At 39.1% G+C, this 15147-nt stretch overlaps 6 protein-coding genes across 9 annotated transcripts; 2 read left to right on the plus strand and 4 right to left on the minus strand.

The window, feature by feature from the left end:
* Positions 1 to 16: 16 nt before the first annotated feature.
* On the minus strand, positions 17 to 2827 carry LOC123011731 (centromere/kinetochore protein zw10 homolog). Its single transcript, XM_044409321.1, has one exon. The coding sequence runs from the start codon at positions 2749 to 2751 to the stop codon at positions 649 to 651; it is 2103 nt and encodes a 700-aa protein (XP_044265256.1). The 5' UTR covers positions 2752 to 2827; the 3' UTR covers positions 17 to 648.
* A 435-nt stretch (positions 2828 to 3262) lies between these two features.
* Positions 3263 to 6542, minus strand: LOC123011732 (death domain-associated protein 6-like). 4 transcript variants are annotated; one of them, XM_044409322.1, is made up of 6 exons: positions 6181 to 6534; positions 6101 to 6136; positions 5952 to 5990; positions 5844 to 5903; positions 5733 to 5798; positions 3263 to 5682 (listed from the first exon to the last, which is right to left on the minus strand). In XM_044409322.1, the coding sequence occupies exons 1-6, from the start codon at positions 6260 to 6262 to the stop codon at positions 4565 to 4567; spliced, it is 1401 nt and encodes a 466-aa protein (XP_044265257.1). In that variant the 5' UTR covers positions 6263 to 6534; the 3' UTR covers positions 3263 to 4564. The 4 variants fall into 4 exon arrangements, with proteins under 4 accessions (XP_044265257.1, XP_044265260.1, XP_044265259.1 ...); XM_044409325.1 differs by having other exon boundaries at positions 6087 to 6136; positions 6181 to 6268; XM_044409324.1 differs by lacking the exon at positions 5952 to 5990 and having other exon boundaries at positions 6181 to 6542.
* LOC123011735 lies at positions 3314 to 4595 on the plus strand. The gene is made up of 4 exons (XM_044409328.1): positions 3314 to 3538; positions 3582 to 3769; positions 3820 to 4098; positions 4449 to 4595. The coding sequence occupies exons 1-4, from the start codon at positions 3404 to 3406 to the stop codon at positions 4528 to 4530; spliced, it is 684 nt and encodes a 227-aa protein (XP_044265263.1). The 5' UTR covers positions 3314 to 3403; the 3' UTR covers positions 4531 to 4595.
* Positions 6413 to 7543, plus strand: LOC123011734 (origin recognition complex subunit 6). Its single transcript, XM_044409327.1, has 4 exons — positions 6413 to 6687; positions 6734 to 6857; positions 6905 to 7146; positions 7198 to 7543. Exons 1-4 carry the CDS (start codon positions 6620 to 6622, stop codon positions 7493 to 7495), a joined length of 732 nt encoding a protein of 243 aa, XP_044265262.1. The 5' UTR covers positions 6413 to 6619; the 3' UTR covers positions 7496 to 7543.
* Positions 7506 to 12214, minus strand: LOC123011730 (3-hydroxy-3-methylglutaryl-coenzyme A reductase-like). Its single transcript, XM_044409318.1, has 2 exons — positions 10110 to 12214; positions 7506 to 7946 (listed from the first exon to the last, which is right to left on the minus strand). Exons 1-2 carry the CDS (start codon positions 12136 to 12138, stop codon positions 7528 to 7530), a joined length of 2448 nt encoding a protein of 815 aa, XP_044265253.1. The 5' UTR covers positions 12139 to 12214; the 3' UTR covers positions 7506 to 7527.
* Positions 12215 to 13405: 1191 nt separating this feature from the next.
* Positions 13406 to 14794, minus strand: LOC123011733 (cell wall protein DAN4-like). Its single transcript, XM_044409326.1, has 2 exons — positions 14672 to 14794; positions 13406 to 14618 (listed from the first exon to the last, which is right to left on the minus strand). The coding sequence occupies exons 1-2, from the start codon at positions 14727 to 14729 to the stop codon at positions 13432 to 13434; spliced, it is 1245 nt and encodes a 414-aa protein (XP_044265261.1). The 5' UTR covers positions 14730 to 14794; the 3' UTR covers positions 13406 to 13431.
* Between the last annotated feature and the right edge of the window lie 353 nt (positions 14795 to 15147).

Consider the following 15147-nt stretch of genomic DNA (forward strand, 5'->3'; position numbering starts at 1 on the left):
ATTTCAGCCTAATAAACAAAACAAGCAACAAATCAAAAATGGCAATTATTATGGAAAACCAGGCAACCAGTAATACAAATTGGTGTGTCAATTGCCTATGTAAACTTAAACAAAGTTCAAAGGTTATTTTTGGTTTTTCTACGATGTTGAAGGTTTAAAAAATGTAAAACAAACATATAGTGTGGGTTTAAATTCAGAATTCGCAGTTCTCTGATAAACTTTTTGTCCGTCTAAAAAATTTTATTTTTAAACCGAATTTTTATTTGGTCAGTAATTTCTTATCAAAAATATGGTTTCAAATGACAAAACTTAAAGATAAAAAATTAAAAAAAAAATTGTCAAGAAAATTCGTTGTTTTAATTCCCGGTCAAATCTTCCATGACACTCCCAAAACTGATGCAACCACAAATACACAAATGTGCGTACGTATGCCGACTATTACCAACCTTAACAAATTGCAATGAAGCGCGCAAATTGAAATTTGGAAATTTTAAACGTGAATATCTCGAAAAGTATGGATCGTACGTAAAAATGAAGTATGTCAAAAAAGATGTACAATGAAAGGTTCTACCAAATGGTTTAATCAAATTTGATTTTGACGATCCTACAGTCGAGTGTAATTTTTTTACAAAAACAGCAACTCTCCAGTCAATCATGAATCCTTTCAAGCAACGCCGCCCTCCTCTCCGTATTCTGAAACAGCGCCCTTACAAGCTGCCTCAACTCCACCGCCTTAAACTGCAGCCCCAGTGGCCCCTTCCCATCCGCCCACCTATCATTAATATCCAACAAATTCGCACTCAAAACAAACGCCACCTCATTCACCTTATACCAACTCCCCACAAACAACGCAACTTCTTTCGCATCACTAAACAACTTCGGTCCTCTAGTCTGCACCATCTTGAACAACTCCACCAACTGCTCGGCCGCATCCGACGAAATATCCTCAAATTTGACAACAACACCGATCAAATAATCGCACAACGAGCTCAAAATCGCCCCCAGACTCTTATTATAAACCTCATACGGCAAGACTTTCACCCACACCGTCCTGAGCAACTCCTGCTGTCTCAAACACTGTCTGAGACACTTCTCAGTGGCCCCATCCACCACCTCCAGAGTCTGCCTCGACCCCAAACCAGACCCTTTCATAATCTCCTCAATTTGCTTCATTTGGGAGTTGACACAAAGAGTAAACTTCTCGGTCGCGATTTCGTGGAGTTGCAAAACTTCCTCCGCAAAGTTGGCCTCGGTTTTAAGCACCGGCGGGAGTTTCGTCACATAGGTGTCGCTCCAATCGCACAGATTATGCGCAATAAACATGCAATTGTTATAGAAAAGCGCCACCTGTTGGGGGATAGTTTGAAGAAACTTCTTGTGATGTTCTGGTACAACAATTATGTAGTTTTTGCAGATTTTCTTAACAGTGTAGATGAGACGACCAGCGCACACTTCCGACGACGTTGCCGCTTCGGTCAAAATCTCCTCTAGGAATTTCAACAAAGTGACAACACTGCGCGAAACGCCACAACGGGGGAACCCCCGATTGGGCTCAAGACAAGCCTGCTCCTCCCCAACTTCCACGAAATCGTGCAAATCCTTCTTCATTAACTCTTGCGATGAAACTAAATACTCCTGACATTTCTTATTAATGAACAAAATATCGATGTTGTTGGCGTAGTCGATGATTGATGTGGTGTCTTGTGTGAAGATTTTCGCCTTAAAGAGGCTCTCCTCCAAGTCTTCAGTCGCTTCAATCACTTTTTTATACTCTTCTAAGCCCTGTTTCGTCGACGGGATGGTGTCTTGGAGGCAACGTTTGATAATCAATTCTGATAAGTTGTCTCGGAGGTCGCGCCCGATGTAGTTTAAAGTCGACAAATCCTCGAGTAGACTAACATCAAAATTGTCCAATAAAAACGCTAAAATCGATTTTATCTTAGCGAAAACTTCAACGTATGAGGATTTTTTGTTAGGGTCAACTGTGACCACCTCAAGGACACTGAAACCGTCCTCTTGGTGGATTTTAACCTCATTTGTGGAGTCCACAACGGGGACAAAAACATGGTTCCATAAAAACTTGGTCACGCCATCCAACACAGCAACAGAATGGTTATCCAAATACAAAGCCAACAAAACATCTTCGAGTTGTTCATCGTTTTTGATTTTCAAGACACTTTTGTTGCTCCCAGCTTGGCACTTGACTCGATCTTGGAACAAGTTTCTTAAAGTTCGATGCAGGGAAGCTTTCACTGAGTAAGCCTCCATTTTCATCTCCTCCACAACCTCCAAATTCTCCTCGAGGTCTAACCTGTCACTCAACTCCTTAATTCTCTTGAATTCCTTCACGCAAGAAAAAAACGACTCCTCCTCTTGCAACTCCCGTGTTTTCAAAAGCGCCTCATGCATTTGAAACACCGCCGTCACGAGGGAAATCTCAATATTGGCCCTGGTGAGTGTCTCAGTGTGTTTCTGGAGCTCACACTCGGATTTTGTTAATTCGGACCGCTTCAATYCTTCCACGTTGTCTTTAAGGGTCTTTATGTCGTCTTCAAGTCTGGCGATTTTATCAGCCAACGCTTTATTCCTCCTGGGGCGTTCGCTGAACTGCACGTAGAGGTTCTCCAAGTGGGACAAGACTTCGCGCTTGCAGGACTCCACGAGGGATGCGAGTTCGGGGCACTTTGTGTTAACGTGCTGGATTTCCATTTTTTCAGCGGATGATAACACTTCGGCGAGGAAAGAACCCATTTTGAGGAGTTTTTTCCGAAAAACTAACTGACAGTTTTATTTGACAGATTCAAATAAGTCACCAGACAGGAGCACCAACCGACTTTCTTGTACGATTTTAACAACAATATCATTTACTGTGCTTGTTTTCATAAACACGTTAATGCATATTGTTCAAAAAGGAAGATTGTAGTAGCGTACTAGTAACACAATTTTTTAATTTGTTAGGTTTTAAGGAAGTTTTACACGGTTAGTGACTAGAGTGTTGTTTGGTTGGCAATAGCGCTACAACCTCAAACTGTAATTTAAAAAACAATTTTGAGATTTTCATTTTTTTACGGATAATAACACCTCTGTGAGGAAAGAACTCATTTTGAGCCATTTTTTGCAAAAAATTTTATTTGACACACTCAAATAAGTTTTCAGACAGGAGCACCAGCTGACTTATTCAAAACATTTTTTGTTTTGAATTGGGCAAGTTTTTATATTCAATTTAATACATTATTGAAAATGGATGATTGTAACGACGTAGTAGTAACAAAATTATTTTATTTATTAGATTTAAAAAAAGTTTGATCGTTAGTAATTGTAGTCTTGTCTGGTTGGCGATAGTGTTATAACCTCAAACTGTCATTGACAAAAACAAACAATTTWGCGATAAAATTGTTTAACAATGTTGGACGGCTGGTATTGCCGTTCAATGGCGAACGCGGCGAGTCTAGCCGAAGAGGAGGAGCGCTCTCAGGAGGAGTCCAAATTCAAAAAAGAGTACAAATTCCTCAAACGCAAGTTCCACAATTTAGTTTACGTAAGTATGAGACTCGCCAATGCACATCTACAGCCCCTTTCAGGAAAATGAAGCTCTCATGCAAGCCCTCCGCGCCGCCCAAAAGCGCCTCTTATCCGTCACCCGAGACAGGACTTTCCTCCTCGACCGCCTCCTTTTGCACGAAAAAGTCGACAATTCCACCTCAGAATCGGAAGAAACCGACTCTTCGGACGACGGCGAGCCCGTCAAAGTGGAGGCACCGGCCAAAAAGTGCGTGGGGCGGTTTTACTAGGCCTTTTTAGACTCATTTTTGTCTTCAGGAGAAAACTCGAGAATTCGTTCAATAACGGCCCCGGGAAAGTGTTACCAGCGGCGAAAAAAAAGCGAAACCCGGCCCCCAGACCGGCCAAACCCGTGGCACACCACACTCTAGTACACATGCCTGGGAGCTCCACTAGCAACATTTTGTCGGACGGGCACATGACCCCCGAGGAGGTGGAGAGGCATTTGCAAGCGCAGAATTACGTGGAGTTGGTGCCCGAGAGGGCGCCCCCCACCGTACCCACAGAGATGTTCAGTAATGAACCTTCACTTGACAGGTAATCTTTATATTAATGTGCATCAAGTAGGTTGTAGAAGTCTAAATGCATCCTTAATTTAAAGGCCAATTCACACAAAAAGTGTCATTAATGTCATTCAAAATCACATCAATAATGACAAAAATCTTTAAGTTTGCTACCCTTTGTTAACTACGTTGTTATTTTTAATGATTTTTTGCTACCTGCGGTACACATTTATTTGAAAAAATAATTTTTAAAAAAGATTGAGGTTAGGATTATTTGAATTTTCGCAMGGTTGCCACCTTAAAATGATTCCTTTCAACGACTACTTCGATGCACATTAATATGAGTTTTGTACTACACTAATTCACTAAAATTGAATTTTGTAGCGAATCTAATGATGTGGGGGAGCTGGAGACTTCGCCTAGTAACATGGGAGAGGAGCTAAGTATTGACATGATACCTGAATAGTGATATTTTATAAAATTAAAATTTTGATAAAAAATTATTCTCCGCTATCACTACTTTTATAGTCACTATCGTCACTATCCTCACTCAACTCAATATTAACGTTACCATCTTGCAATTTGACGTATTTTTCKACGATTTCTTGCAATTTTCGGTCACCTTGAGTCCGACTTTCTTGCAATTTGGTTTTCAATTCTTGATCTTTGTTCGCGGGATCTTCGTTAAGTGTGATAAAACCGCAATGAACTTCGTAGAGTTCCTTCTTCCGTTTCATTTGTAGCAAATTTCCCATTTTCGTGAAACAACTCTTACTTTCCTCCCGAATCTCGTTTTCCGATAACTCCAAATTGTGCTCCTTGACACACTTCCTCACACATTTCTCTATATCGTAATAGGTGGGGAACCGATTGTGTTTGTAAGACTTCGTAATGGCCCGATTAATTTCGTTATACTTCGAGTGAACAAATTTGATTTTTTCGTAGAGAAGTCGTCCAGCGAAGGGATTTCTATGCAAAAGTTCACAATACTTYTTGTAAACTTTGTTTARTCTATCTGTATATCTGTCCAGCTTCATGTACGTCGAATCCTCCTCGTCGTTAAAATCCACTTCGGCCTCCTCCAGCCTCCTGATGACTTTCATCAACTTCTTGAGCGTTTTTTCCAATTTCCGGATTTTGGGGAGGTTTTCCTCCGGGACTTCCACACTGTCGCCCTTGATGTGGTCGAGGATGTACGAGTAGAGTCTCTGGAAGCTCACCACCGCTTCGGGGGCGGAGCCCTTGGCGCTCTCCGTGAAATCCTGCAAGGTTCTGTGAAAGTTGGGGTCGTTGTGAATCTCCTCGCACTTGTTGAAGCTTTTGCGCATTTTTTGGTACTTGGGGAACACTCGATCGGCGTATTTTGAGTCTCTCATCGATTTTGTGCAAACGTCGAGGAACTCCTCGAGGAGATTGTGGGCTTCAGAGGCTTTGGAGGTGGAAGGCCGGACGATGACTTCGTAATTTTCGGGGTTAGGGGGGGCCGAAGCGCAGTTTTGGGTTGGAGGAGGGACCACAAGGGGGTCCCCTTCGACTTCAGTCTCAGATTCGGAGCCAATAACCAAGCATTCCTCGGTGGTGCTTTCAACTTTGAGACAATCAACGGCAGTTTTCTCCTCTGAAAAGAATGAAATCACAAATTGGGGTTTAAATATCGAATTTTTTTACTTATTTGGGGCTCATTGTCTTCAAAAGAATCATCAATTAGGTTAACTACGGTTTCATTCTCYTTGCCTAAAACACACACTTAGGAAGAACAATTTTAACATAACGACTCACTTTTGTCTTCAATTGTTATCAAATTGGTCTCCTCCTTGTAAATGACTTTAATTTCCTTATCTGGAATCAAATAAATCGTTGAAAATTCATACAAAGATTAATAAATACCTTCACATGGTACTGCAGTTATCTCCTTGAGTCTATTTACTGAAACCAAAGAAAATGTAAATATACGTGACCACAAAACAAAAAAATATAACAAAATCAACTTTGTATTTACATTTTCTCTGAATCTACACTTACATAAAAATACATACATTTTTTAATAATAGAGTTGGTGGTTTCAGTGTGCCCTAAAATTTAACTCTCAGATTAGGTAAACAACGAGTGAGGGTACCTGATAGAAACTTGAGTTTCTTCGGAGGGGGGCTCTCAAATTCATCATCAGAAGATAAAGTTATGACTTCACCACTATACATCTTTCGATGTTTTACTTCCTGAAGACACAACAATATAAACCACAMTTGCACATAATAATCTCACTAAATTAATTAAAATATAATAAAATTGTGTGGTTCTTTCAAAGTTAGGTTATTGAYGTTTCTAGTTTGACGTTTTTTCCACGAAAATCCCTACATCGGTAATCTAAGAAAAAAATATTTYAAGTCTCGAATCTAATTCTTCGCAGTTTGTTTTGGTCACGTAACAAGTTTGACTTACCCGCCGCATTAATAGGCAAAAACATTAACGATTTGTTTGAGAAATTAGAAAAATTGTAAACTAGTGTGCTTTTCTTTTGTTGGCAACACTGAAGCATCTTTGTTCAAAAGTTGAAAATGTCTTCGAATAAGATTTTACAAAGCAACGCTGAACGTTTGGGGATACGAGACGCCCCCACAATACAGTAAACAGCCCCTTTGTGTCGTATCAAAACTCACGATTATTTTCAGGAAAGCTGAAAGTTTTTTACGTGTTCTTAACACTAAACCGGCCTCGAAGACCCTCAGCGATGTCGGGAAGATAATCATGTGTCTTGATTTAGCCGCGACTATTCTCGGAGTGGGGTTTGATAAGGTGAGAACCGGTGTTTAAGACTTGAATGCAGCCCCCTTGTGCCCTAGGACACGGCTATAAAACTATCAGGGTTGCGGAAAAGTGGCTATCAGAACAGTCTCAACAATCTTGAAAAGATCCTCAATTTGGATAAACCAATCACAGTGTCGGAATTATGTGTACAAATGAGTTGTACGGAAGTCAAAGACATGGCAGAGACAATTTTAACCAATTACAAAGAACGTGACACGAAAATAAAGGATTTGGAACACCCACAATATGTGGCAGCAGCTGTCCACACGAGTTGCAAGTAAATAATTAATTTCTCTTAAGAATAAATTGTATTTTTAATTTTTGTTAGATTAAGTGGCATTAAGGTGGATAAATCGCAGTTTAGGGCAATAAGTCGCCTCAAGATGGCACAATGGAATGAGTTACTTGAGGAGTTTAGTAAATTTGCGACTTCCCTGGGGCTAGCAAGTGGGAAAAAGCGGCCCAAAAAGGGGGTTGTGGATCAAGAAACGATGGAGATTGACGGTGTGGCACAGCCCCCGAAACCCAAGGAAAAAGTGCAAGTCATTGAAGAGTACGAAGTGTGGAAACAGAGGATATTGCAGGAGGCCTCCGCTGAAATTCTCAGAAACACACTTGAAGAATAACTTTTTTCRCTATTCGCTACTATTTATTAAAGCTAAGTTTTACAACAATCCTGAGACTCGCCTTTCTCTGAATACGAACGATTGTACTTTAAATGACTTTTAACCAACTGTCCTGTCGCTAAAGCCGCCATTAGCGACAACTCCCCTGCGAGGACTGTCGCACAAACAATCCTCGCCAACTGCTTGGAATTCGCCCCGGGGGACTCCTCGTTGGGGCCGCGCACCCCCAACATGTCCAAACACGCAGACTGGGCCGGGAGGATGGTACCACCGCCGATGGTACCGATCTCGATCGACGGCATGGTGCAAGAAACGTACAAATCCTGACCACTGGGCCCCCATGGCTCCATAATGGTAATACAGTTACTACTAGCTATGTTCTGGGCCGGGTCCTGGCCCGTCGCGATGAAAATCGCAGTCACGATGTTGGCAGCGTGCGCATTGAACCCCCCTGAAAGAAAAAAATTTAAAGTGGCTGTGATTCTGAGATTAAGTTGGCAACATTGAACTATAAATGGCCGATTTTTATCATAAGTTGGCGTCAAATCCAAGATTTTAGTTTGGCAAGTTTAATTGACAGTGTTGCCAGTCCAAAATAATAAAATTCACCAGAACCCAGTTGAAAAATCTTTACTAGCTTGCAAGATTACGTAAAAATATGTATAACGTAATTTTTTTTATAACAAATTAGTGATTTTTGACCTAAAATTTTGCAAAAAACGGAGTTTTTTACATAAAAATTTGCTTAAACTCTCAAAAAAGACAAAAATGACGTAATTTTCGGTCCAATTCTGTGATAACTTGGCTTGTTTTCAACAAAACTTTGCGAAATAAGTGCTAAAAACGGAGAAATGCAAAAATAGTATAATTTCCGGCTTAATTTATTGATTTTTTGGTTTGTTTTAGCAAAATCTCGCGAAGGGCCTGAGGTTTTAATACAAAAACATGTTCGACTAAATTTTATAGATTCTCTTCTTATTTTAGTCTTAATTTTGCTCAAAAACAAGTTAAATCGAGTGAAACGAACGAAATAACATAAATACCAATTTTTTTTTATTCTTATGGGTGGTCGGACAAGGTTGTTTAGCCTGTTTAAATGGTCTTTTTCCGTTTTTTTTATCTCAAAAAACGTGCTTAAATATTAGAAAAAGGTTAAAAAAAACACTATTTTAAGCCCATTTTGTTGAAGTGATGGCTTCTTTTTAACACAATTTTGCGAAATAGTTGTTTTTCTAGCTGAAAAACGTGTTAAAACGCCCGAGAAATGCAAAAATAATATAATTTTCGACTGAATTTGATGATTTTTTGGTCTATTTTAGCAAAATATCGCGAAAAAACTGAGATGGTTGCATCGAGAATTTGGTTAGGCTCATTATTCCTCGTAATCACCCTGTATGTATAATGTAATCTTTTTTATAACAATTTAGTGATTTTTGACCTAAAATTTTGCAAAAAAACTAAGTTTTTAACCTAAAAATTTGCTTAAACTCTCAAAAAAGATAAAAATAACATAATTTTCGGTCTAATTCTGTGATTACTTGACTTGTTTTCAACAAAACTTTGAGAAATAAATGCTAAAAACGTTAGAGAAATGCAAAAATAGTATAATTTTCGACTTAACTTATTGATTTTTTTTGGTTTGTTTTAGCAAAACCTCGTGAAAGGCCTGAGGTTTTAATACAAAAACATGTATGACTAAATTTTGTAGATTCTCTATTTTTGTCTTAATTTTGCTCAAAAACAAGTTAAATCTAGAGAAACAAACAAAATTCTTTTTGTAATTTTTATGCGTGTTTGAACAAAAAAAATTCCGATTTTTTTGTTTTTATCTCAAAAACGTGCTTAAACATTAGAAAAAGATAAAAATAACACCATTTTAGGCCTATTTTGTTGAATTGATGGTTTCTTTTTAACACAATTTTGCGAAATAGTTGCGTTTCTAGCAGAAAAAAGTGCTAAAACGCCCGAAAAATGAAAAATTAATAAAATTTTCGACTTTATTGATTTTTTGCTTTATTTTAGCGAAATATCGCGAAAAAACTGGATTTTACTACAAAAATGTGCTTAGATTTTGTGATTTCTCGGCCTACTTCTGCTTTAATGTTGCTCAAAAACCAGTTAAATATAGTGAAATATAGAAAATAACATGAATATTTATACTTTGTGATTTTTATGCGTGTTTGGACAAGATTTCGCAAAAATAAGGGGGCTTCTAGTTCAAAAACGAACTAAATCGATCGAAACAAGCAAAAGTATCAATTTCGATTTATTTTTGTAGTTTCTTAGCCTGCATAAATGAAATTTTTCGAAAATTATTTTATATCTGAAAAATGTGCTCGAAAAAGGCAAAAATAACATCATTTTTGGGCTGTTTCGTTGAATTTTCGGCTTGTTTTTAACGAAATTTAGCGAAATAATTGTTTCTAGCTGAAAAATTGTGAAAAAAAAAACCTCAAAAATGACATAATTAGAAAAATAAATCAGTTTTTTCATTTCCAAATCACCAGTCTCGTATGAAAATCACCAGATCTGTTGAAATTTCACCAGACCCAATTAATTCAATGTTGCCAATAGATATTTCATTCAGTCTTGCCAACATAATTTGCGAATTTACCAATACTGCCGGCCATGGCTGAGCCAATCATATTCTTGGAAGTGTTCAAATCGACCAAAACTTGCGTCGACGACTTTAATACGGACGAAACGACATCACCCGAAACTACTGCTTCACAAACTACGGACTTCCCCCGTCCTTCGATCCAATTCACAGCCGCTGGCTTCTTATCCGCGCAGTAATTCCCACTCAGACTCAAAATTTCCATCTCGGGGAAGAACCTTTGTACGAAAAAGAGCGCTTTTTCCGTCCCTTTCGACAACATATTCATGCCCATTGCATCCCCAGTCTCGGCTACAAACCGCAAAAACAGATATCTACCAGCAACACGACTTGTAATCCGCGATAATCGCGCAAAACGACTCGTCGCATCGAAATTTTCCTTGACTCGGAGAAAATTCTCCTGTTTTTCCAGCCAAAGGGCGACTTCGGACGCCTTCGTAATGGAATTGAAACGCACGACGGGCCCCCTTGTCATTCCATCAGCCACAATTCGGCTTTTAACCCCACAGTGTTCCACCGCGCGACAGCCCCGATTCACACTAGCGACAAGACAACCCTCAGTGGTCGACATGGGGATGTAGTACTCTTTACCATCAAGTACCAAAGCCCCAGCCACACCCAATGGTACCGGAATGTACCCAATCACATTCTCGCAACACGCCCCCATGACCTTGCTATAATCGTAGTGCTTGTAGGGGAGATTCAGGAACGCTGACTCACACTTAGCCAAAACTTGGATAAGTTGGCGTCGGATTTTAACCCCGCGTTCTTGATTCTTGACAGCTTTTTCCAAATTATAAGCCGGGAGGTGTTTAGTGTCGATAAGGAGGATAACTTCCTTATCGGTGAGTTTGGACGCCCCTTCTGAACGGTAGATTTGGAGACACTCTTCAAGACTTCGAGTGTGCCCCACGTCCAAAGTTTCAATTTCTTCATCATTGGTTTGGACTTCTTTTTCTTCGTTTATTGAATCGGTTTTAATGACACACTTTTGGCGTTTAAGGACGTGTGTGGAGTCGTCCATAACTTGTTTCAAGTGTTCTTCGTTTTCGAAAAACACGAATTTGATGATGAGAGTGATGACAAGGATGAGGATTACGATGTGATCAGCACTCAAAGCGAATTGTTTCATTAAATAACCGTAAATTGAGGAGTCATCAGCACAATTTTGCTCGGTTTTTGTGACATTGGTTTCGTTTTTCGAGACATCGTCTTTGAAAAACCATCGACTGTGGATGTGCACAGCTGTGAGACCGATTGACATGATGAGTTTCACTCTTTGAACCGCCGGATTTGCCTTTTCGTTCTCCTCTAACAGCATTTTCGAGACAAGGGGTTGCTTCTCACCGTAGAAATTCGAGACTCGTGACAATTCCAACATGAGGGACAAACACGCGGGGTAGAAAGTCATAAAAATAACGTAATTGACCAAGACTGAAAGACATGCAAAATACGAGAGCATCTCGAGGCGATTCACCCCCGATAGCGTCCCCACTCCTATGACTAGAGTCTCCACAACGGTGTCTAGAGTAATAGTGGGGCCTAACACAGACATGCCCCTCGCAATCTTACCCCCAATCTCCTCCTGACTCGAGGCAGTCAAGGCGAATTGGGCCAAAGTCGCCGCTTTGGACAAATCGATCAAAAGCAGGAAGAAGAACAAGGCGTCTTTCAAGTCGACTAAATCAATCTGGAGGAAATTCAACACGGTTGAAGTGAAGACGAAACTAGCGAACACGATGAAGAGCCCCGCGAGGCCTAGAATGTATTTCGAGCCGAGTTTTTGCAAGTTGCGGAATTGGTGGGAGCTGTAGAGGATGGCCAAGCAGCGGATTACCGTCATGACGATCACGTCCACGGCTTTGAACTGTTCTTCGAAGCAGCCGGGACAGGGTTGGGGCTCCGGGGGCTCGACGTGTTTTTGCTCCACGGTGAGGAGACAAGTCGTGAGGGTTATCACAGCCACCATTACCTCCCATGGGTGGGTGGCGCAGAACGCCCCGTATAAGCCAAACGCGCGAGACATCGCCGGTTGAACACATTTCTAAAAACACATTTTGGGGTTTGACACTAGTGACAGAAATCAGCTGGGCTACTATGCGCATGCGCTGTTTATTTATTACATAATTTGCCATTATTTGACTTAAATTGTTACAATAACAACGTCACGGATTGTAATTTGTTAGAAATAAAAATTCTGCGTTATAAAAACCAACAATAATGTGGTTTTTTCGAAATTTGTGTCTGGGGTTGCGCAATCGGGTGACGTAACGGTAGCCATATCCCGGCTCAATTGTATTTAAAATTTTGCGAGATTATTCTCTAATTTCAACAATAATCGCAACACGAATTAAAAATTATTAAAGATCAAAATTCCGGGATACAAAAACCTACAAAATGTAGGTTTTTTTTTGAAAATTGTCTCTGGGGCTACGTAATCGATTGACGTAACAATCGCCACATTCCGGCTCATTATTTAAAACTTTTGCACGATAATTCTCAAATTGTACAATAACAACGACACGGATTGTAATTTGTTAAAAATAAAAATTTTGCGTTATAAAAACCTACAGTAATGTTGTTTGTTCGAAATTTGTGTCTGGGGTTGCACAATCGGGTGACGCAACGGTAGCCATATCCCGGCTCAATTTTATTTAAAATTTTGCGAGATTATTCTCTAATTTCTACAATAATCGCAACACGAATTAAAAGTTATTAAAGACTAAAATTCCGGGATACAAAAACCTACAATAATGTTTTTTTTTTGATAATTGTGTCTGGGGCTACGTAATCGATTGACGTAACAATCGACACATTCCGGCTCATTTTTTAAAACTTTTGCATGATAACGACACGAATTGTAATTTATTAAATAATTTTTTCATAACATAAAATGTATAATAGTTTTTTCGTAAACTGTATCTGGAGTTACATATTGGGGTGACGTAACGATAGCCATATCTCAGTTCATTATTTAAAGTTTTTGCAAGATAATTCTCAAATTTGTACAGTAATAAGTGACATTAACCGCAACACGAATTGTCATTTATTAAAAATAAAAGTTCTGGGTTATTAAAACTCTCAAAAATGTTATTTTTCATACATTGTGTTTGGGGTTACATTACGCAACCATAACCACATCTCGGATCATTATTTAAAATTTTGCAGAATAAACTACTAGTACAGCAAAAAAACTGATCATTTGCACTCGAGAGATAAAAAAAGATGACATGTTGTGAATTTTATCATTTCTGAATAATGTCTCACGCAAAAGATACTTGAGATAAAATTTAGTAAATATTTTTATTTTTGAATAGATTTACAATTGCCTTTCGCACTTGGCATAACCTGGAGGAACACAAATACGAATTTCTAGATCAAATACATAATGACCGTAACATTCTTTAAGCAAATAGTTGCCTTTGTAGCAGTTAAAATATTTGCTGCAGTCGTAAGGATCTCTTCTCATTGACGAATCAAAATTAGTTGCACATTCCTGTCCTTCAAGATTACCTACATTTCCGTAGAGTAGTTTAATTAGCGCGTTTTTGTTAAATTTTTCTTTAACAACGTTGATTTCTTCCGATTCGCTTGAACTACTTGAATCATTAGAACTGCTACAATCGCTTGATGAACTTGAACTACTAGAATCGGATGAATCGCTAGAACTAGAATCACAACTACTTGATGAATTGTCGTCTGTTGTCGAACTAGTACTAGTTGATGTAGTTGGTCTAGTTGGCCAAGTTGGCCAAGTAGGCCAAGTGGGCCAAGTTGGCCATGTAGGCCAAGTTGGCCAAGTTGGTCTAGTTGGCCTAGTTGGCCTAGTTGGTCTAGTTGGTCTAGTTGGCCTCGTTGGTCTAGTTGGTTTAGTTGGTCTAGTCGGCCAAGTTGGTCTAGTTGGTCTAGTTGGCCTAGTTGGTCTAGTTGGTTTAGTTGGCCTCGTTGGTCTAGTTGGCCTAGTTGGTCTAGTTGGTCTCGCAGTTGAAGTAGTCGGACGGTGGGTTGATCTAGTTGGTCTAGAAGTTGAAATAGTCGGACTAGAGCTAGAACTAGTAGGTCTAGCAGTTGAATTTGTTGGATGGGAACTAGAACTAGGTCTAGCAGTTGACGTAGTCGGGTCTAAAGTACTAGAACTAGTAGATCTAGCAGTTGATGTAGTCGGATTTGAAGTACTAGAACTAGTAGACCAAGCAGTTGACGTAGTTGGAGAATAGGTAGTAGAACTAGTTGGGTTTAGACTACTAGAACTCGTTGGTATAGCACTGGATGTAGTCGGGTTGGAACTAGTAGTACTAGATCTAGTTGGCAAGATTGAACTTGTTCTATCTCTACATCCTACTTGTTCTGGATAATCGCAAACATTTAGTTTCGGGTTAAAATCTAGTCCTCCTGGACAGTCAAAAAGATATGGAACACCATTTGAACACTCGTAAAATTTGCTACAGTCCGTTTCATGAGGGAAGTAAACTGGATCTGGAGGGTCAATAGGAGGACATACCACGTCTAAAAATATTTTTGTGAAGTCTAGCACTTAAAAAAAATGTAATTTTACTTACTAGTACTGTCAACTAGAACACTAAAGATAGACACAGCAAAAACAATGATCTTGATCATTTTGATAAATAAACAAGATTGAACTTCCTATGCGAAAATATTTTCTTTTTATAGCATCAATCAGAATCAATCAGGTATTGTCAGGGACTGATTAAAATCTTGATGTCTGAGTACTTTTTGTCTTGTCTGAATTGAATTTGTAATTCTAATAGAAGATTTCAAATAGCTGACCAAAAAAACGTAGAGAGTTAGAGACATCTTGAGTTGAATACAATATTTTAGCAAATTTTCTTTAAGTGAAAAAATACACTTTTAATTAACAAAACAACATCAGTGATTCAAACAGGAGTCAAATATTCAATTTTTAAATAATTTTAAGTGTATTGAGATAAAACAACTCTTGATTGTCTTATCGTTCGACGATCCAACAATAGAAAAACATCTGAGGTGAAGAGAAAAACACATGACTAAGTACTCG

Source organism: Tribolium madens, unplaced genomic scaffold (assembly GCF_015345945.1).
Source record: "Tribolium madens isolate multiple individuals breed KSU strain unplaced genomic scaffold, Tmad_KSU_1.1 Scaffold_91;HRSCAF=231;Tcas5.2_LG7, whole genome shotgun sequence".
NCBI classification, from domain to species: Eukaryota; Metazoa; Arthropoda; class Insecta; order Coleoptera; family Tenebrionidae; genus Tribolium; species Tribolium madens.

What these genes read in the sequence shown, in the direction of transcription:
- LOC123011730 (XM_044409318.1), bottom strand. Translation starts at nt 12,138, where the DNA reads ATGTCTCGCGCGTTTGGCTTATACGGGGCGTTCTGCGCCACCCACCCA. An exon ending in AGCCATGGCCGGCAGTATTG is followed by an intron (nt 7,947 to 10,109) that starts GTAAATTCGCAA and finishes TTTTTCTTTCAG; the next exon opens with GGGGGTTCAATGCGCACGCT.
- LOC123011735 (XM_044409328.1), top strand. Translation starts at nt 3,404, where the DNA reads ATGTTGGACGGCTGGTATTGCCGTTCAATGGCGAACGCGGCGAGTCTA. An exon ending in AGTTCCACAATTTAGTTTAC is followed by an intron (nt 3,539 to 3,581) that starts GTAAGTATGAGA and finishes AGCCCCTTTCAG; the next exon opens with GAAAATGAAGCTCTCATGCA. An exon ending in GTGGAGGCACCGGCCAAAAA is followed by an intron (nt 3,770 to 3,819) that starts GTGCGTGGGGCG and finishes TTTTGTCTTCAG; the next exon opens with GAGAAAACTCGAGAATTCGT.
- LOC123011733 (XM_044409326.1), bottom strand. Translation starts at nt 14,729, where the DNA reads ATGATCAAGATCATTGTTTTTGCTGTGTCTATCTTTAGTGTTCTAGTT. An exon ending in TGTTCTAGTTGACAGTACTA is followed by an intron (nt 14,619 to 14,671) that starts GTAAGTAAAATT and finishes AAATATTTTTAG; the next exon opens with ACGTGGTATGTCCTCCTATT.
- LOC123011734 (XM_044409327.1), top strand. Translation starts at nt 6,620, where the DNA reads ATGTCTTCGAATAAGATTTTACAAAGCAACGCTGAACGTTTGGGGATA. An exon ending in CGAGACGCCCCCACAATACA is followed by an intron (nt 6,688 to 6,733) that starts GTAAACAGCCCC and finishes GATTATTTTCAG; the next exon opens with GAAAGCTGAAAGTTTTTTAC. An exon ending in GCTGTCCACACGAGTTGCAA is followed by an intron (nt 7,147 to 7,197) that starts GTAAATAATTAA and finishes AATTTTTGTTAG; the next exon opens with ATTAAGTGGCATTAAGGTGG.